Source organism: Leptonychotes weddellii, chromosome 4 (genome assembly GCF_054177405.1).
Source record: "Leptonychotes weddellii isolate Sample4059 chromosome 4, ASM5417740v2, whole genome shotgun sequence".
Classification (NCBI taxonomy): Eukaryota; Metazoa; Chordata; class Mammalia; order Carnivora; family Phocidae; genus Leptonychotes; species Leptonychotes weddellii.
In genome coordinates this window covers 8,065,245-8,084,989 of record NC_138372.1, presented here as the reverse complement: position 1 = coordinate 8,084,989, position 19,745 = coordinate 8,065,245, and the positions used below count along the sequence as shown (strand labels likewise).

General features: G+C 53.3%; 3 protein-coding genes across 6 annotated transcripts in view; 2 read left to right on the top strand and 1 right to left on the bottom strand.

Moving 5' to 3' along the window:
- The first annotated feature begins 264 nt into the window (after positions 1-264).
- Positions 265-1,887, top strand: NPPB (natriuretic peptide B). Its single transcript, XM_006735518.3, has 3 exons — positions 265-629; positions 859-1,114; positions 1,684-1,887. The coding sequence occupies exons 1-3, from the start codon at positions 504-506 to the stop codon at positions 1,698-1,700; spliced, it is 399 nt and encodes a 132-aa protein (XP_006735581.2). The 5' UTR covers positions 265-503; the 3' UTR covers positions 1,701-1,887.
- A 7,880-nt stretch (positions 1,888-9,767) lies between these two features.
- On the top strand, positions 9,768-12,176 carry NPPA (natriuretic peptide A). Its single transcript, XM_006735517.3, has 3 exons — positions 9,768-10,669; positions 10,771-11,097; positions 11,860-12,176. The coding sequence occupies exons 1-3, from the start codon at positions 10,550-10,552 to the stop codon at positions 11,863-11,865; spliced, it is 453 nt and encodes a 150-aa protein (XP_006735580.1). The 5' UTR covers positions 9,768-10,549; the 3' UTR covers positions 11,866-12,176.
- Positions 12,177-13,893: 1,717 nt separating this feature from the next.
- CLCN6 (Cl-/H+ antiporter 6) overlaps positions 13,894-19,745 on the bottom strand; it is a 30,214-nt gene continuing 24,362 nt past the window's right edge. For 2 of the 4 annotated variants that reach the window (XM_081817489.1, XM_081817491.1), the window contains one exon: positions 13,894-19,723. In XM_081817489.1, the coding sequence (XP_081673615.1) occupies positions 19,487-19,723 (237 nt within the window). In that variant the 3' untranslated portion in view covers positions 13,894-19,486. The remainder of the gene's footprint in view (positions 19,724-19,745) is intronic. The other 2 variants (XM_081817490.1, XM_006735515.3) reach the window with 2 other exon arrangements.

Below are 19,745 nucleotides of genomic sequence, written 5' to 3'. Positions count from 1 at the left end.
GGAGGGAAGACGCGCTGCGCTGGTGGGGTGTTGGCTGGGGCTGTTCTGGCTGAGTCACACGGTGCGCCCCGCACTTGCGTCGGGCCTCAGAAAGCTGGAGTTGTCTCTGCCCTCTCCGGGAATGGTTGGGGGTGGGGAGGAAAGGCCCCAGGAGTGTGGCAGGAAAGGAGGAAGCGGGAGGCGAAGGACCTGTTGATGTCCCCCGCGCGCTCCCGCCCCCCCCCCCAACCCCGGCCAGGCCCATTTCTATACAAGGCCTGCTCTCCCCAGCCTCCACCCCGGGCGAGTATGGTCGCAGGCGCGGAGGGGCGCATTCCCCCGCCCTGAGCTCAGCGGGCCGGAATGCGGCCGATAAATCAGAGATAACCCCAGGCGCGGGATAAAAGGCCGACGACGTTGCCGAAGGATCCAGGAGAGAGCCTGCGGGCCGAAGAGGTAAGACGTGACCCGGGACGCAGCGCAGCAGCGGCGGACAATCTCTTTCCCCACTTCTTTCCAGCGACATGGACCCCCAGACGGCGCTGCCCTGGGCCTTCCTGCTCCTCCTGTTCTTGCATCTGTCGCCATTAGGAGGTCGCTCCCACCCGCTGGGCGGGCCTGGCCCCGCCTCCGAGCTGTCCGCAATGCAGGTGAGCCAGTGCAGGTGAGCGCTGTGGGTAGCAGCAGTTCACTGGTCCTCAGCTACTGTCCCAAGAGGTCCTCAGTATCCCTTGGGAATTAGTGATAAGGGAACCAGAAAGTGATGGGATTGGGTGCCAGGACTCCATACCCAAGGCCGTTGGTTCACTTGGGTCCCATCCAGGGGGGTTCCAGCCAGTTGGAACCTCAGGAACCTCAGGCTATCCCCACCCATTGCAGGAGCTGCTGGACCACCTGAGGGACACAGTTTCAGGGCTGCAGGCAGAGCAGATGGCCCTGGGACCCCTCCAGCAGGACCACAGCCCCGCAGAAGCCTGGGAGGCCGGGGAGGAACTCCCTGTGGGGGCCCTTGCACCCAGTGACAATGTCCTCCAGGCCCTGAGAAGACTACGCAGCCCCAAGATGATGCGCAAGTCAGGGTGCTTTGGCCGGAGGCTGGACCGGATCGGCTCCCTCAGTGGCCTGGGCTGCAATGGTAAGCCCCCTCCCTGCACCTCGGCTCACCCTCCCCCATTCCCGTGGGTTCCACCATTGGAACCACTTCTGGGTTTGCTGTCTCCAGGGACCACACCCTGAGAAAAGGACACTTGGACATTATTCTCTCTTGCTGACAGTCCTTAGGGCCAAGGAGTGCCTTTCTGGAAATATTAAACGTGGACATTATTGTCCATGAGTCCCTACCCCCCTTCTAGCCACCTCCTGCCTCTCTTACCCAAAGGGGCAGAATCGCCTTAGGATGGAATCCAGTCATTGTCTGGCACCCTCTCCTTGGAGCAGAAAGAGTCCTAAACATTTTCCTCCTGGTTTCCCCTAACCTGTCTACAGCCACAAAGGCAGAGGTCGGGATCACCAGGGCAAGGATGATTCCCGGTTTACAGATGAGGAGATTGAGGTTCAGAGAAAGGGATTATTCCAAAACCTCAAACATCCAAATTGGCTGAGGATGGGGGATGGTGGCAGGGATGGCCTGTGGGGCGGGGAAGCTCAGATCCTGCCTCAGTCTCCCACCTGATGCCATTATCACCTTTTCTCTTCCTCCCACAGTGCTGAGAAGGTATTAAGAGGAAGTCCTGGCTGCAGGCATCTGCATCTGATTCTTCAATAGCCCCCTGAGCCCCTTTGAAGCAATTCTTATTTATTTGTATGTATTTATTTATTTATTTCAATCATTTTATATAAGACGATTCTTAACTCTGAGCACAAATTTTCCATGGTGAAATAAAGTCAACATTATAGCTTCTTTTGAAACTGATTTGTCCCGGTGCATTAAAAGTAATACATCATTTAAAAAACAAGAACCAAAAAAAAGCTAAACCCTTTGTTTTCTTGAAGGTTCCTAAAGTTTCTTAATGGTGGAGTGGGGACATGGCATCGGGCTGGTCAAGCAGGGTTGGGGGCGCGTCTCTTCTCTTGAAGGGTTTTTCATGCTCTGAAATGTCTATAAATACCTCAAGCACTCAAGACACTTTGCAGAAACTGCTTTTCAAAGCTGGTAGTTACTCCCTGGGAGTGGAAACGGGCCCTGATATATTCGTGCAAGCGAGGGTGTGTGTCAATGTTTGCTTACTAGTTTTCCCTCTGCCTGGAATTCTGCCATCAGAGGTGTTCTACCTTGGTGATGGCTGTTTTCAGGAGGTCCGAGCTAAAATCTCAAAGATTAGGGGCAGTGTGTGCACGCGCATGCATGCACGTGTGTGTGTGTGTGTGTGTGAGAGAGAGAGAGAGAGAGAGAGAGAGAGACACTGGCTCATATGCATCTCTAAACGAGGTCGAGCTCTCCATTCTGCCCCAAACCTCAGCTCCCGTCCTTCAATTCCTGATGTCATCCTGGCAAGGCCTTTAAAACTCAAGAGTTTAGTAGCATTTTCATTTCCTAAACCCAGAAGTTTAGAAGTGTCTGACAAAAGGCCCAGCATTTTAGGGTGCCCCTCTTCTGTGGGCACCACATCTTCACTTCCTCTCTGCCTCAGAGAGAGAAACCTCTCATGCTAGGGCAGAAAAGGAGACAACCACCAGAGTCCTACTGTGTTGTCTCATTCAGCAGGGAGTCCTACGGTGGTCACTGTCCTGTACTCTATGGGACCCCCTGCCCAATGCATCCTGTGTCCCAGGCATCCTGGGTCACACTCCCCTGCTTTCAGGCCTCCAGGCCTCAGCTCATGCAGTCCCTTTTGCCCAGAATGCCTTTTATGGTCCTAGCTCTGCAGAAGGGACAGGATTATTCTTATCCCCATCTGATGGATGAGAAAACCGAGACCCAGAAAACCAAAGCCTCCTACCTGGCAGCATGCGGCCACCCATGCCAGCCCAGAGATGTGAGTGGAGAGCCGCGTGACACTCAGGCTGTGCTCTCTCCCTGCGCTCCCGGCCTTGAACTTCACTCTCCCGACCTTTCTGCTGTTCTCAGCCAATGTTTCTTCGAGGGAGGGGAACCGCAAGTGGTGTGGGCTTTGAGTTATTTCTCATTTCAACTCAGTGTGGGCCGGAGGTTATGGATAGCCAATGACATCAATTAAGATTTTTTAAATGAGGTTTAGGAGTGAGTTCCTTTCTAATAAAACGGTGAGCCATCTTTGCCCAGTGTATCTGACCCAGGGAGGGCCATGGGGACTCAGTGTAGTGAACTTTCATTAGGCATCAGGTGCCTCATTAGGCACCATGTACAGTTCCGTTGACTCACAACAAATCTATGAAGAACTCTCATTATCCCTCATTTTAACAGAAGGGGAAACTGAGGCACAGGGAGGTGATGTAACTTGCTCAAGATCATGCAGTTAGCAAGTGGCAGAGCCAGGGTTCAAGCCCACACAGCCTGGCTTAGCACCCAGGCCCCTAACCACAGCACCACCCGGCCCCTCCCAAGTCAGTGAATCAGGCTTGCTGGCGGGAGGGAGAATCGCCCTCCTAATGACATCAGTCAGCTCATTTGCCTGTTGGCAACCTCTCCCCTCCGCTCAGGTGATGAAGGCAGACCTCTTCCAGAGCACCCCCTCCCCACAACCACCCAGCCTCCAGAATTCTTCCCGGTGAGTCTGGTTCGTCCATATGTAGGGCTCAGGTGGTAGAGTCTATGTAGGATACATCTATTTCTTGGACCTTTCCCCCAAGCAAAAGTCTAGGCAAGAGGACTCCAGAGAGAACTGCAAGGGAGCCGAATGTATCTGCCGGAGGATGGGCATGGGTAGCCTGATGTACCCCACGGAGTCACATCTCACTGAGCTCCCCATGTGTTCCGTGTTTGTGGGAAGCAGGGCACACATGCTCTGTCTACAGATGCCCGTTAAACCTTGCCCTCCCTAACCTGTGACCCTGGCCCCTTTAAACGTTCCCCAACATAGCTGTAGCCATGGCCTTAACCTCCCTGACTTCCCTATTATCAACGTCATCCAACGCAGCTGCCAGATTGTGTCTCTCCATAGGTGCTCGGCACTATAATCTTCCCAGAAAGAAGTGTTGGTGAAAATAGAGCTCTGGAGGCTTGACCCAAGGCTTCAGAGCTGGAGAGAATTTCAGTAGAGGGTGGACGAGCTTTGCTGGGTGCCAAGGGTGGAGGTTATAGAAGCCAGGACAGCACTGGGACCGAATGCTTTCTTTTGTGCTGCTGACTCTGCACCTGTGACATTCTCAAGGAATCTGAGCCCTTTTCCATCCCTCTCGTGGCAGCTTTGACCCTTCTCAGCATCCGTGGCAAGAAAAAAGAATGTATTTCTCCTCTTGCAGAGCCAGATCTAAACAAAATCACGAACTTGGCCCCCTGTCTTTGCTCATGTGGTAGCTCTCAGCCTTCCATCTTGGCCTCGGGAGGGTTTTTGTGCACTCCCTTAGCTTTAATAACCAGTCCTGTTTCAAGTGACCCATTTTTCCCATCGGGTCAGGAGCCAGCCCCGTGCACCTGCTTGGATGTTCTGGAACATTTTTACAGTCAAACTCCATACCTGCCCTGGGACACTGGCTCCCACTCTCACGTGGTTAGTCTCCTGTCCTCTGCCTGCTTCTATTCAGCAGCATTGCGCTTCTCTGCCCAGTGACTTTCTCTGGCAGCCGAAGCCCACTGGGCTCCCCTCGGGGCAGGCAGGAAGTGCTGGGTAATTGACATCAACCAGGAGCAGCACTCAACCAACATCTTGCAGTGGGTGGCACTTAAAGACCCAGCACCCTTGATTCACAGGTGGCAAGCATCTTACACCTGTTCTCAGAGTTCTCTGCAGGGAAGGGGGATTGAGCTCTGCTTGGCCCCGGTGTCACTGATTTTCCTTCTTTCCCCAGTCACTTCCTCATTCTCCAGCTGATGTTTCCTGGGAATGTGTCCAAAGTAAACTACATAGGCTTGGATCCTTCTCTCAGGTTCAAGAGAACCTAATCTAAGGCACTCCCAAATGATTAAAGCTTCTCCTGGGGCTCTGCCTTCAATGATTAGAGCCCTTGGAATCTTCCTTGACTCTATTCTCTGGCTGAACCACCCAGGCGGGTACGGTGTCCACTCCACCTTGTTCCTAGCCTCTCCTACACACAATCCTTCACTTCCATTCCTGCTTTATGCCCTCACCATTCATGCTGACATCTGCTTCCCAGCTTTCTAACTGGCCTCTCCACTCCAGGCTCCCTCATCTGGTTCTTCCTGCATCAGGCGAGAGACCTGAACCTTCATGTTTTGGCCAGAGGGTGACTCCTCCTCCCTGTGAAGACCCCAGGGAGGGCAAGTTACAGCGGCGGGCACGCAGGTATGTACCTGGGAGGGGTGGGTGGGTTGGAGAGGCACTGAAGGCAAACTCATTCATTCAATCATTCGGAAAATTTTTTCTAAAGTATCAGGATGTGTCAGCTCTGGCTTGTGCTGGAATAGCACAACAGTGGAGTCCTGCAGCTGACAAGTGCACTGCGTCATACTTGGCCCGCATCTCTGACTTTCCAGAAAATGCAGCAAAGGCTGTATTGGCTGCATTAGCAGGGCTGACCTGATTCTCAGGGCTGCCAGCTGACCCCCCTCCCCACCTCCATGTACCACCAATCCTTGTCTGCCAACAGGCAGGATCAACTGGCGAGGAGAGATTGCCAAGGCAGTTCATGAGTGGATGGAATCTCAGGTTTCCCCAGCTATTACCTGAAGGAGCTGGGTAATACAGCCCAGAAGGGAAGGGGAGTCCATGGCCTTGGGGCAGGGCTGGGGTGAGGGTGGCCTTGGCACTTTGACCAGCGAGAGACAGGAGTTAGAAAGGAGCCCTCAGACAAAGTGTTTGTTATGGATTGAATTCTGTCTACCCAAATGATATGTTGAAGTTCTAAACCCCCAGAACCTCAGAACATGCCCCTATTGGGAAACAGGCTCATTGTAGACAGAATGAGTCAAGATGAGATCAGACTGGAGTAGGGTGGGCTCCCAATCCGATAGGACTGGTGTCCTTACACGAAGAGGAGAGAGAAACACAGAGAGGGAGGACAGCCATGTGACGACAGAGGTTGAGATTGGGGTGCTGCATCTATAAGACAAGGAGCACCAATGAGCGCCAGCAGGTGCCAGAAACTGAAGGAGGCAAGGACATCTCCCCCCTTACAGGGTTCAGAGGGAGCGTGGACTTGCTAACACCTTGACTCCAGACTTCTGGCCTGCGGAACTGGGAAACAATATACTTCCTCTGCGTTAAGCCCCCCAGTTTGTGGCACTGTGTTAGAGCCTCCCTGGGGATCGAACGCAGTACTCCCTCACCCTGCTCTCTCCTCAGACTATTCTACGGTGCTGGGCTCCAGGAAGCTCTCTGGGGATGTCCAGCATGACCCACCTGCCACTAAGGTGTTTTTTGCAAAGCTGTGGCCAGCTTGGGAGTGTATCCCCTTCTGTTTGTGCTCCCTTTTCTCCTATCCTGTGGGGGGCAGCCTCTGAGGGGCCCCCCAATACCCTCCCATCTCCTAGTACCCATGCCGTTGGGATGCCACTTCCAACATGAGGTTACAAAATCTCTCCCTGTACCAGAGGAAGTCAGTTGCACTTCTCCGGAGAGGCCCACCTGTTGAGGAACTGACACCTCCAGCCAATGGTTGTCAAGGAGCTGAGGTCTGTCGGTAGACACAGGAGTGAACTTGAAAGCAGATCCTCCAGCCAAGCCTTGAGCTGACTGCAGCCCCAGCCAACATCTTAACTGTAGCCTCCAAGAGCCCTGAGCAAGGGGCCCCCAGCTAAGTAGGGCCAGATTCCTGACCCATGGAATATCAGTAAAGGATGTGCGTTGTTTCAAGTTGCTAAGGTTTGGGGTCATTTTTTTTACACAGCCACAGTTAAATAATACACTGTCTCATTTCTCTTTTCCCCTTGCTCCTGCTTCCCTTGAACTGAACACACCCCCACCCCCATAAAGATTGAGCAACTGAACTTTTGCCTTGGGCCTTGTTTTCTAGGGAACCTGCCGCCAACTTCCAGGGCCAGGGACCTCCTTGTGCCTAAGAAACAGAACATCAGGGCACCTGGGTGGCTCAGTTGGTTAAGCGACTGCCTTCGGCTCAGGTCATGATCCTGGAGTCCCTGGATCGGGTCCCGCGTCGGGCTCCCTGCTCGCCGGGGAGTCTGCTTCTCCCTCTGACCCTCCCCCCTCTCATGTGCTCTCTCTCATTCTCTCTCTCTCAAATAAATAAATAAAATCTTAAAAAAAAAACAACAGAACATCATTTCCAAAGTCAGAAACAACCATCCCTAAATGTGCATCAGGGTCTTACCGATTTCTCCCATCTGGGGCTTCTGCATTAGACCATTTGTGTCGGACAGAATCATACCGTGGACATGATGGGGTTCTCATAGTTTTGCACTTGTGTTACATTGCTGGGACCTCATCGCTCCCAAAGCTGCCCGCAGCATCCCCATGGAGGATCCTAAAGCAGAAACTCTGAGATGGAAACTAGAGATGCCTCAGTTCTGGATTCTCCCACCCATCTGCAATGCTCATTCCGACATATGACTAAGACAACTTCTTTCCAGTGATCAGGAAATAAAGGCTTTTGGCTTTTGGGCTAGTGGGAGAGGTGGGGGTGGGGGGTGGATCTGGTTTTCTGTGCCTTTTGCTTTTCTTCTGTCTCACTCCTCCAGGCTCGCTTCTAAAGGCTGCATTAAAGATCGACTCCTCCACACACACACCCCCACCTTCCCCCCTCTCCCAGGTTAAGCAGGGGCATGGAAAAGAAGGGAAAGTTTACATCAAGCCATTTTCTGTTTCAGGTGCAAATCAAAGGCTTTGCTAGGATCGGGGCAATGCTTGTGTTTGAGGCTTGTGTTCCTACTAAGCCTCAGGCAGGAGGTGGTGTTGGATCTATGTGAAGTCCTCCGGGCAACAAAACTGAATATTCTTTTTCTTGCCGCTTCCCCTTCCACAAACAAAAACAAAAAAACAAAACCCAAACCACACTGAACAAAAACCTCTGGCTCGTAGAAGAAACTCAGCTGACATTACTGCCCTGCTCGGGTTTCGGTCTGGAAGAAGAACAGTGACGTTAATAAAAGGAGCTGGGCAAATTCTGAAATTCTCTTTCTGGACCCTTGAATAGCATTTCCTCTTCTCCTCGGGCCACCGACAGAACCACGGCTGAGGGCACCTGCCACGACGCCCTTCTGGAAGTCGCCGTCCGCATCAAAAGCCTGTCTGAAAGGGCATTTCCAGGAGACAGGCCGTGTGACGCACACAGCAAGGAGCATCAGTTCCCCCGGTGTGGCTGCTCACTGAATCCTCTTTGCTAATAATAACCCTGCCAACTGAGCGATTAAGCTGTGAGCACATTCCAGGGACTCATCAGGATACGAGGGGTTTGGCCCCCAGAGCTCCTATTCAGGGTTGCGCCTACTTTGGATTTCAGGTTGAGTTTGGCTCAACCCAGATAAGGCTCCTGGAGAAAGAAGAGGCCTCCTTTCTCCTTCTGTCTTAGAATAAAATCACCCCAGATACGTCTCGTGACCTCTGGCTACGTACTGCTCCGATTTTCTGCCCTCCCACAGAAGAACAGCCTCTCCACCTGATCAGCCAGGGAGTGGGCGCAGCCGGGGAGGGGTCTGTCTGGTCAGGCTAGAGCTGGGCATTCCACATGCATTTCCTGAGTCCCATGGAGTATATCGAACCACGTCAGGTGTGTCAACAGGCCATGGGGCTTGGATGACCCCTTCCTTGAGGTATTACACACACACACACACACACACACACTTGCCAAGCACCCAAAGCTACAGACCCAAGATGGGGGAGGGTGAGGGAGCTGCTCAGAGGCCACCTGGGAGAGTGGGGGCAGGGGTGTGTTCAGTCGGGAACTGCACAGAAAGGGCTGGTAAGGGACTATTATGCTAAGCGGTGGCAGCAGCATCTGTGAGATGGTTAGGAATATGGACAGCGGTGTCAGACCTGGGGTTCAAGTCCTAGCTCTGCCTGAGTGACCTTGGGCAAGTGACATAACCTCTGTCTCAGTTCTGCCCCTCTGTGAATGGGAGCAATAGCACCCACCTCGTGGGGGTGGTGCTGACAATTAGGTAATGCACACAAAGCTCTCGGTAGAGTGTCTGGCACATTACAGCTGGTCAATGAAGGCGACCACGAGTACCATCCTGCAACTAGATAGCATTTCACAACGCGCTCACGCATTACTCGCTCACCTGACAACCTGGAGAGGTGGGTAGAGCAGGTTTTTACAAATGGGGAAAATAAGGCGGTGCTGATGTGTGTAACCTGGTTTGTTTGCGGTTGCAATGCGGGTCTCTCGACCCTTCAAATGTAGTGTTTGCCGCCCAGTACATGCTGCATCAAATAGCAGGCTAACAGGGAGTGCTGTGCTTAGTGAATGGGGGCCGCGCGTTAAGTGTGGACAGACTTGCTGCCTGTTATTTCTCCCCAGGGGCCAGGAAAATGGAGGCCTCGGTGGCTCATCACTCTCCTGGCCTCGCAGAAGTTACATGGAAGGTGTTAAGGGAAACTGTGTGCCACAGTCACTTCCCCCTTACTCCATCAGCCAACTCGCCAAGGGAGCTTTCCCGGGAAGGTTGGGGGCATTAGAAGCTTCAAATTCAGAGCCTGAGTTTCTACAAGCAGCGAGGTGATGGAATGAAAATGTTGGCATCTCTAAGTACCCTCCTCCTTCTACACCGCAGAGAGGAAGGAGGAGGAGCTTGGCAGAGAGATGATTGTGTTTCCAAAACTTTTCTTGGTGTTTATATCTGGGAGCTGAATTCTTGGGACATTCATCACATTTGGTTCCTGGCTGGCTTAAGGCTCTAAAAAATAACTCCCTCTTCACCTGACCACTGCGAGTGACTGCCAGGAGGGAGGGCAGCCCAGTTGGAGGGAGAGGTCTGCCCTCACGGCTGATGAGTCAGGTGCGAGGCCAGCTTGAGCATCTGGACTAATTTGTCCCGAGCTGCAGGCTGCCTGCCACTTCCTCCCCACCCGCCCTTATTTGGAGCCCCTGACAGCTGAGCCGAAAACCAACTGGGGGAGCTGGGCGCCAGCCAACCGTCACCCTCTGCTTCCCTGCATGGGTCCTGTTGCCCAGGAGAAAGAAGCCCCAGGCATCGCTGTAAGATAACCAAGGACTCTTTTTTGCTCTTCTCACACCTTTGAAGTGGGAACCTCTTGAGGCAAATCAACAAGAATGTGGCTCTTGCAGCTGAGGGTCCGGGTCTGTTGGGGCTGCTCAAGGTGGAGGGGCAGTGACAGGCTCTGCTGGACTGATAGCTTTAAAAGGCCATCTTCTGCTGCTCTTCATTCAGCTGCTTTATCGCTGCAAGTGACAGAATGGGGAGGGTTCCGTCCCTCTTGCGCTCTTGGAGAGCTGGGGGCCTATAAAAAGAGGAGGCGCAGGGGAGCTGGGAGACAGAGCCGGACGGAGGCTGAGAGAGGGAAACGAGAGGACAGAGAGGCAGCAAGAACCGGGTCACTCCTTGAGCGACGCCAGCATGAGCGCCCCCACCATCACCTCAAGCTTCCTCCTCTTCCTGGCATTTCAGCTCCTGGGGCAAACAGGAGCTAACCCCGTGTATGGCTCTGTGTCCAATGCAGACCTGATGGATTTCAAGGTAGGGCCAGGACAGGGGCCACAGTGTGGGACCAGGGGGCTTTGTGACACTCTGCCAGTGAGTGAGACCTCTCCCTTTCCCTGTGTGTTCCTTTTGTAAAGAATTTGCTGGACCACTTGGAGGACAAGATGCCTTTAGAAGAGGAGGTCGTGCCCCCACAAATACTAAGTGAGCAGAATGAGGAAGCTGGGGTGGCTCTCAGTCCCCTCCCTGAGGTGCCTCCCTGGACGGGGGAGGTCAACCCAGCCCAGAGAGAGGGGGGTGCCCTTGGGCGGGGCCCCTGGGATGCCTCCGATAGATCTGCCCTCCTGAAAAGCAAGCTGAGAGCGCTGCTTGCTGCCCCTCGGAGCCTGCGGAGGTCCAGCTGCTTCGGAGGCAGGATGGACAGGATTGGAGCCCAGAGTGGACTGGGTTGCAACAGTTTCCGGGTAAGAGGAGCTGGGAATGGACACGGGATGGGGAGGAAGGAAGTTGTGGTTTCACTGAGACTCAAACCTTGTCAAAGAACACCACTAGGGCATGCCTCCTGCAGTAAAGAGACCAGAGTAGAAGTTTACTTCCTTCGAAATTTTTTCCTCAACTTGGGCCAATGACATCATCCTCAGCTACAGGCTGCCAAGGAAATGCTAAGGAAAAAAAGTTACTGCCACGAGCTCTGGGAACTTAAAATGTTCATGGGGCCAAGACCCCTTCGTTCTGCTGATTGGGAGTTCATGTTTCTCCCCAGAACTGTCAGATTCCCAAAGGATTAAATGATAATGACCAGGGTTGGGGCATCTGGGTGGCTCAGTCGGTTGAGCGTCCGACTCTTGGTTTCAGCTTTGGTCATGATCTCATGGGTCGTGGGATCAAGCCCCATGACAAGCTCCACACTCAGTGGGGAGTCTGCTTGAGATTCTCTCCCTCTGTCCCTCCCCCCACTCACCCACGCATGCGCACGCCTGCTCACTCTCAAGATAAATAAAGAAATCTACAAAAAAACAAAAAACAAAACAAAACAAAAACAAAAGAAAAGAAATGACCAGGGTTGACTTGTGACTTCTAATGAGCAACTTGTGTCCCAGTTCATGAAACTCCTAGGGTTGTCAGGCTGGAGTGGGGGCTGGTGGGAGGCGAGCACGGTCCTGTGAAGTTGACTTTTCCAATAGGGCCAGATCACCAAGCCAAATTTGTCTCTGTTCTCTTTGTAGTACTGAAGATAATGGCCAGGGAGGAAAAGGCGGGCCAGGCCCTGGGCAGATTTCGAGAGACCCTCATCCCTTGGGGTCTCACACTCAACTTTGTCCCATCTCATTGCCATCAAGTTGAGCCGTGACGAGAACCGTATTCAAGCTGCAGCCTCTTGGCAACATTTCTCACATTTTATGCTAAATGTAGATAAAGTGGTTTAACTGTGGCTTCCCCACCTCTCCCATCCCATGTATTAAATTTTAGGATAGACACTCCACCTGTTACTGAAAGCGGTTTGAAAAACGAATAAACTTCAGCACCACGGACAGAAGCCAAAGGCTCAGTTGGTATGCTTGCTTTCTTTTCCCAGCCTGATAACCCAGTTTACCTTTTGTCAGAGAGAAGAAGGCTGTTTCTTTCTTCTTCCTTTTAAACATAATAAGATTTATTTTGGGTTGCAGTTTTGGGTTCACAGCCAATTAAGCAGAAAGTACAGAGAATTCCCATAGACCCCCTGCCTGCACACATGCAGAGCCTCCCTCACGAGCAACATGGCCCCCAGAGTGGTGCCTGCGTTAAGCAAAGTGACGAAAGAGACGTTTGCTTTGTTGACAAACTGTGCGTTTAGGTGCCTTGTGGGTACTTAGATGTAATTAAAAAGTAGCCACCAGCTTTTTCTAATTCTGGTCCCAGGTGCTTGGACAGGGGTCCGGGTGGGGTGGGGGGGCTGGGAAAGATGCCATTTCTTTGTATCTGCTTCTGAAAAGCAGAGAATACCAGGCACCAAGTTCACCCACAACAGGAAGCCATGCGCTAATCTACACATCCCCCTCTCCACGTCAGAATCTATGACATTCCTCCAATCCCCTCCCCCTCTGGCCACTGACACCTTGACTTCTCTGGCCCTTATTTATCCTGTCCCTTCCTCTCGTAATGCCATTTATCCAGTGCTCCCGAGAACGTTCTACACAATCAAAGCTCATGGAGAACGCTGCTACGATCTGAGCTCCGCACCAGCAGCATTTTGGGTATAACTATTGTAATACAAGACAATTTGCCTTGGTAGGCAGTCATGTCTCTGTCCCTGGATTGTAAACTCCTTGAAGGTCAATGCCTGTTCAGCACGACTGAAGCACATGGCAAAGTCCGTGCTCTGTAACGTCAGCCCAGTTGTCTTGGTCTTGTACAGAAATCAGGAAAAGGGGGAATAAAGAAGTCGTTCACTCTTTGCAGGGGGAGGGGGAGGCCAGAAGTGAGTTGACGGTTAGGGAGTGGAGTGGGTGAAGGACCTCTAATCTAACCACTTCCAACAAAAATCTTCTCCACGTGGACTTTGAACACAGAAGGGCGGAAAACCAAGAAGCAGAGAGACTTTATAAAGACAGGCGCAGAGACAGGAAAAAGCATCCAAACTCGGCTCCCGAGGTCCGGGGAGTGGGAGCTGCTAGGAGGGAAGTGTGGGGAACTGGGCTGACTCCCAAGGGGTCACTGACACAGTGGGTCCCCCCCAAATGGAATGGACAGTGCTGAGTGCACAGGAAGTGTCCCTGGAATTCGGGAAACCCGGGGACAGGTGGAGGGGACGGCACAGACGGACACCATTTCTAGGACTGGTGAAATGGCAACTTGAGGCAGATCAACCGGAGACCAAGAAAATCCTATTTCTGGCAAAACAGAAGCCAGAAATTGCTTGTACTTCTGGTTGGATATCAGGGAACGTGTTAGTGGGGCAGATGCCTAAACACAGCGCTGTCAGAACACACACGGGTCCTCCATCTCCCGCTAGGGGTAGCGGCAGCTGAGGGAATAGGTAGGTTTTTACAGGAGAAAAACATCCGTAAACAAGATCACATGGCATTGATTTGAAGGGAGACAGAAAACCGGGGACTTCGTGATTTGTACTAAGGATTAAGTCGGTAGCATTCCCCTGGGAATGAAGTCAAAGATTTGGAAGGAGACCTCTGAGACTGTAAGTCTACTCTCCGGCTCTTCGAGTTTTACATAGTAGAAAGCGAGAGTAAAATGAAAACCACGTACCCTTGTACAGCAAGCACTGTGGAGACAGATGAAGACACTTTATTCTGACATGTTACGGTTACAATGAGAACCTCCAAGTTCCAAAAGTTCAAATAAAAATAGAATTTTGCAAATTAAAAAAAATACAACGTATGTACACAACAGAAGTAGCTAGTATTACTATCTAAACCAACAGTTTGAACAGAAAGAAGCCTGCCACGTTCGGGAGCCGTGGGGTAATACTGCACATTGATGCTACAGGGCCCGGGACGGCGCTTCTGGCCTTTCCAGAGGTTTCTTTCTTTCCGACGGTCGTGTCACTACACAATTTTGCATCAGAAACGTCATATAGTTGGTTGGGTCAAGCAAGCAAGCGTCCATCCCAGCCAGGAACCGCTCGTTAAACAAGGTCATGAGCAAATCCTTCCCGACTGCCAAGGTCCCACGGCCGGGAGGGACTCTGGCTCCCTACCTCCCAGGCTCCTCGGCTGGGGAACGTGAAACACCAAGCGGGAGACGGCAGGCACTCAGCAAACCGTCTCTAGCCCCCCCGAGCCCCCTCTGGCTTGTGTGCATGTGTGGGGGGTACGCAAGCACGCGCACGCACGTACCCTACCACCAGGGGGCGACGGGGCTGGTAACAGGTGGGATGTGGACAACGTGGGTTTCTAACTATCAGAGTGAGGCTTCCAGTTATTTGTTACAAGTGGGGCAGTGGTTGTCTTTGGGCTTATCTGATAAGGGCAGACACCGGTGGAGGACAAGAAGCAACGTGCCTTTCCAGAGAGGCCTGTGTCTGAGACCTCGCCGCCGTGCAGTCAGTTCACGGGCAGGGGGTGTGTGTGTTCTGCCAGCCACCTCTGGGCTATTCAGTGGCAATGAAGTATCTGGGGACTGGATGTGCACAAGGGGTAAATTCCAACACCATCACCCAGGGCGGCCTCGAGGCAGGCAGCTAGTGACCCCAGAGCCCTGGAGGCCAGAGGCTTCCCCCGCAGGACCTTAGTTCTGCCAATTTCACTGAGGGGTGGGAAGAGGGGATTCCGTTTCTGTGATGGGCGGTCCCCACATTCTCCTGACTTGGGCAACTGGTGTCCCTTGTAATAAAAGGAAGGAATAATGTGGCCAAGCTCTGAAGGCTGCCTTAAAATAAAGTGGCAGCGGGCTGAACACAATCACCTTTAGAAGGGTTTGCCTTTTTGGTCCTTGTGATTTCCCCAACGACTTATTGGGGGTCCCCTCCACATTTCACAAGTCAAATGCATCCAAGGAAGCTGAAACATTTAGAAGTCAAAGTATTTTTGGTCAAAGAGATAAGAAAATAGGAAGGATGGAGTGTGTGTGGGGCCACAGTCAGGTGGAAAAGACCTGAAGCAGCCCCCTCACTTAGGGGAGCAGAGCGTGCTGAGCACAGGACCTGGGCTGGCCATGCCAAGACGTGCACCCACTCCCAGGCTGCATGGCAGTCCTGGCAACAGACGTCAGCCTGGAGGCAGAGGGTAAGAGGACGGCGTTGTCGAGGGCAGGCCATGCTCTTGGGGAACTGCCACGGTTCACACACACAAAAACCCAACATAAGCTTAAATGCAAATGAATGCCATCTTGAGTCCCAAAGCGCATCTGTCACAGGGCTGCATAGCAACGGGCCTAGGGTGTGGATGCAAGTAGGGGGAGAGCAGAGGTTAGGAGGAAAGTAAGTGCAAAATACCCAACACCCAAGTGTTCACTTTGGGGGCCTGGTCAGAGAGGGCCCCCCAGCCTGGAGAGACAGAGAGGCTTCCTTCCAGGGGTTCATGCTCAGGCCTTGGGGCACGTGCTGGTGGGTGTCCCTCCCAACCCAGCCCCCTGGCAGCACAGTTTCCATGTCTGGGCCCCTCAGTGGGCTGGGGATGGCTAGCAGCAGCAGGGGGGTGAGACAGGCGTGTGACGGGGACACGCCCTCCTCCTGGAATAAGCCATCTGTACTGTCCCAACGCGGGCTTCTCGGCCACATCACGGGCCTGTAGTGTTCACTGGCCCAGGACTGGCTTCTACCCATCCCAGAGGTAACTGAACCGTTCCCCAGAGTTGGGTCGAGCAGTTTTATCACGGGGTGCCCTGCTTTTAGCTAAGGGGGGGGGGGGGCGGGGGGCGACACCTGGGCTGTGGCTGCCTCACCAGGAAGACACGTGTAAGAACTCACGGGAAGTTAGTAACTCAGTGCAGAGGGGAGGAACGAGGGACGGACCATGGAAAACACAAGTCACCAGGAGAGAAGCCGAAATGCTAAAGACTAGGGTGGCTGTAAGCCGGAGCATCTCGTCAGGCTTCTCCTTCAGGGACGGTCCGTGGGACTTGTGCTCCTGGAGGGTGGCGCTTCCGAGGAGGCTGTGACCACGGGGGCAAGCCCAGAGCAGCAGCTCCCCCAGGAAGCCGTGTTTCCCTTCAAATGAACCGGTGCGCCTGTCCAGAGTCCCGACGCAGGAGGGCCCCCCTGAAACATGGGTGAGCTCAGTGGCTCAGTCCCTAAATTTGGTAATTCACTGCATTTTGCAGCTGGCCTTAGCCCCAGCACCTGCCTTGGCAAAGCCCCTCCTGTCCGCTGAAGGCAACAGTTGGGTTCCGTAGCAGAGCAGCAGGAGGGGGCAGGAAAACTGCTCTGGGCGTCACTCCCTGGTGGCCGAGGCCTGACGCCCCCTCTGGTCCTGGCACGCGTGGGGTGGAGGGGCCTGGGGCCGGGACCCATGCTGGACGGCAGGAGAGCGGGGAGCAGGAAACAGGAAGATACTTGCTGAGAAGGTCAGACAGGCCCAGGCTCTCGCGGTTCAACACCATCCCCAGGACGGCTGGCCGGCGAAGTGTTCGATGACTGGAGGCTTCTGAGCGAGTGGGTGAGTGGGAATCTTCCGTGTCCTGGAACAGCCCCAGCCGGCCGTGGCGACGGAGCACGAGCGAGCCGCCTCCCTGGGCAGCTCCGGGACAGGGCAGGCTGGCGTGTGGCAGCAGGGCCGCGCTGGGCCGTCAGATGGTCTGGTAATGCTGCCGCAGCCGGGCCTGCAGGAATTCGTAGGTCAGGTTGTGTCGAGTGATGATCCCAACGATCTAGGACAAGGAGGAAAAGACCCCCGTCACCTGCAGAGCAAACCCGCTGGGGCAGGACCGGGAGCGGACAGGGCTGGCCCTGAGAGGCACCGTAAGCAGAGGCGACAGAGGCCCGTCCCGCAGAGCGCTGGGACAGACGTATCAAGCTGGCCACGCTGCGCACTTCAAGGCTACCCAGTCTCCAGATGACAAGGAGATCAACAGGTAACTAGGGCTCGTCACCTGGAGGCCAATGGGACAAATTCACCTCCAAGAGAAATTTTAGTCAGGCCAGCTAAACTCTGAATTTGAATGTCTTTTTCAACAGGGCACACGCTCACTAGCCACCTCAGTTCCCATCACCCGCCGCCTGCTTCAAGCATGCACGCAAGAGACGCAGCCCAATGCCGGTTCCCGAGCAGCCGAGACCCCGCGACCCCACTGCGGCTCATAAATACCATCTCTCAGCACTACCGGAGTCCTTGTGATACAGTGACTTATAACAGGAAATACGTGTTTGGTCTTCATCCTAGTTCCTGCACGAGCTCTAAAAACTCTGGGAATTAAGTGACGAGTAAGAACGGCATCCTTTACCATTCATAATGAGCCCCTTTCAACTATACCTGAGTTTATGTGAATGATAAACTTTTAGAAAGTCCCTAAGGATGGAAGCTAGTTGCCAGGGCAACCAACCATGTGGCTAGAGGACTGGCTCTTCCAGTCCCAACCCCCATCTGTGGGCGGGGAAGGGCCGGAGGTTGAATCAATCACCCGTGGCCATGATGTGATCAATCTCACGGACATACACAATGAAGCCATCAACAAAGTTCCTGAACTGTGGGGTGTGGGGAGCCTCCACACTGGTGAACACGGAAGGCGCCAGGAGGGCAGTGTGCCAGAGAGGGTGTGGAAGCCTGGCACCCCTTCCCACACACCTGCCCCCTGCATCTCTTCCATCTGGCCGTTCCTAGGTCACATCCTTTCATGGTACACCGATCAGCTGGTAAGTAAACTGTTTTCCTGAGTTCTAGAAGCAGATCATGGGAACCTCCAATTTACAGGCACCTGGCCAGAACCCCAGGTGACAACCTGGACTTTTGATTGGCATCCGAAGAGGCGGGGGGGGGGGCTGTCTTATGGGGCTGAACCCTTAATGTGCAGGATCTGATGCCATCTCCAGGCAGATGGGGTCAGAAGGGAGGGACGCTGTGGAAATCAGAGGTCTTCACAGCTGTTGCAGCTGCCGCCGCTTATGTCTTAGTGACGTGGGTGCTGAGCACCAGAAACTGTTTTCGAACCTCCCGTGTGCTTGTGTTTCAAGGAACACAGCTGGACCCACTGTAACTACGCCCACAGAAGAACAGGCCGGGCTGGGCCAGCGTTCTGCCGGAGGTCCCTGTCTAGAGAGGTTTCACTTCCTGAAGGGCGACTTGGTGACAAACAGCAAAAGCCTCAAGAGGATGATCACGGCAGTGATGTTTAGCTACATGTCCCCCTACAGAGGACGGCTGGATAAGTCAGTGGACAGCCAGCCAGTGGGATGCCGTCGAGCCCGTTAAAATACCGAAAGCGAATGTTTCCTGCCACGGAAAGGCATTTCCTACAGGTCACACAAACCACGAGGATGTTAGTACAGGTGGTGACAACGCCCTCATTAAGGCTGGACACGTGACAGGGTGCCTCGGGGGCTCAGTCATTGGGCATCTGCCTTCGGCTCAGGTCATGATCCCGGGGTCCTGGGATCGAGCCCCGCGTGGGCCTCCCTGCTCTGCGGGAAGCCTGCTTCTCCTTCTCCCACTCCCCCTGCTTGTGTTCCCTTTCTCGCTGTGTCTGTCAGGTAAAGAAAATCTTAAAAAAAAAAAAAAAAAGGACACGTAAAATCTCTACTTGTAGACGCAGAGGAAAAAAGACAAAGGAGCTAAGGGCTGGTATTTATTTTTTGTTTGTATTCTGCTTCTCTATATTTTCTTTTCTTTTTTTTTTTTTAAACAACCACACGATAACTGTGTAATGAAGAAAACAATGGAGTTCTAAGAAAAAAGAAAACCAGGAAAGTCTGCAGCACTGATTACTAGTTGTACGTAGTTGGATCTTTTAAAACTCTCTAAGCGGGGCGCCTGGGTGGCTCAGTCGTTAAGCGTCTGCCTTCGGCTCAGGTCATGATCCCAGGGTCCTGGGATCGAGCCCCGCATCGGGCTCCCTGCTCCACGGGAAGCCTGCTTCTCCCTCTCCCACTCCCCCTGCTTGTGTTCCCTCTCTCGCTGTGTCTCTCTCTGTCAAATAAATAAATAAAATCTTTAAAAAAAAAATAAATAAAAATAAAATCAAATAAAATAAAACTCTCTAAGCATTTTGCTTGAAATTCTCTCATTTAACGTCATAAATGCCCAGCGCGGGTGGGGAGCGGACCCCGCCTCAGGAGGCGCAGGCCTGATGAAGGGTGAAGGAGAGGAACACTGGGGACGCCTGCCCTACGCTCTTCCTCAGCAGCTGTGACCCTGGTGACACCTACCGGCCGAGTGGAGAGTGTACGTCAGAAACACACAGGAGGCACAGTGGGCAGAAAAGCTTTTAGTCCGAGAAACCCTGCTGGTTGGGAAGCCCTGACTCACACGCAGAGGGGGGCAGGGTCCTTTCTGGAAGGCAGGCGTGGCTGCGGGCACAGTGGGAAGTCAGACTCACCTCTCCCACGGCGTTCACCACGGGCAGGTGCCGCAGGCCCATCGTTCTGAACAGGTTGAAGACTTGGGAGACGTGGGTGTTAGGTGAAACAGTAAAGGGCGCAGGGTTCATGTACGGGGTAACATCCTGCAGAGAAGAGAACACAAGT

Coding starts and splice junctions, on each gene's coding strand:
- NPPA (XM_006735517.3), top strand. CDS start 10,550: ATGAGCGCCCCCACCATCACCTCAAGCTTCCTCCTCTTCCTGGCATTT. Junction 10,670..10,770: donor CAGACCTGATGGATTTCAAG/GTAGGGCCAGGA, acceptor CCTTTTGTAAAG/AATTTGCTGGACCACTTGGA.
- NPPB (XM_006735518.3), top strand. CDS start 504: ATGGACCCCCAGACGGCGCTGCCCTGGGCCTTCCTGCTCCTCCTGTTC. Junction 630..858: donor CCGAGCTGTCCGCAATGCAG/GTGAGCCAGTGC, acceptor CACCCATTGCAG/GAGCTGCTGGACCACCTGAG.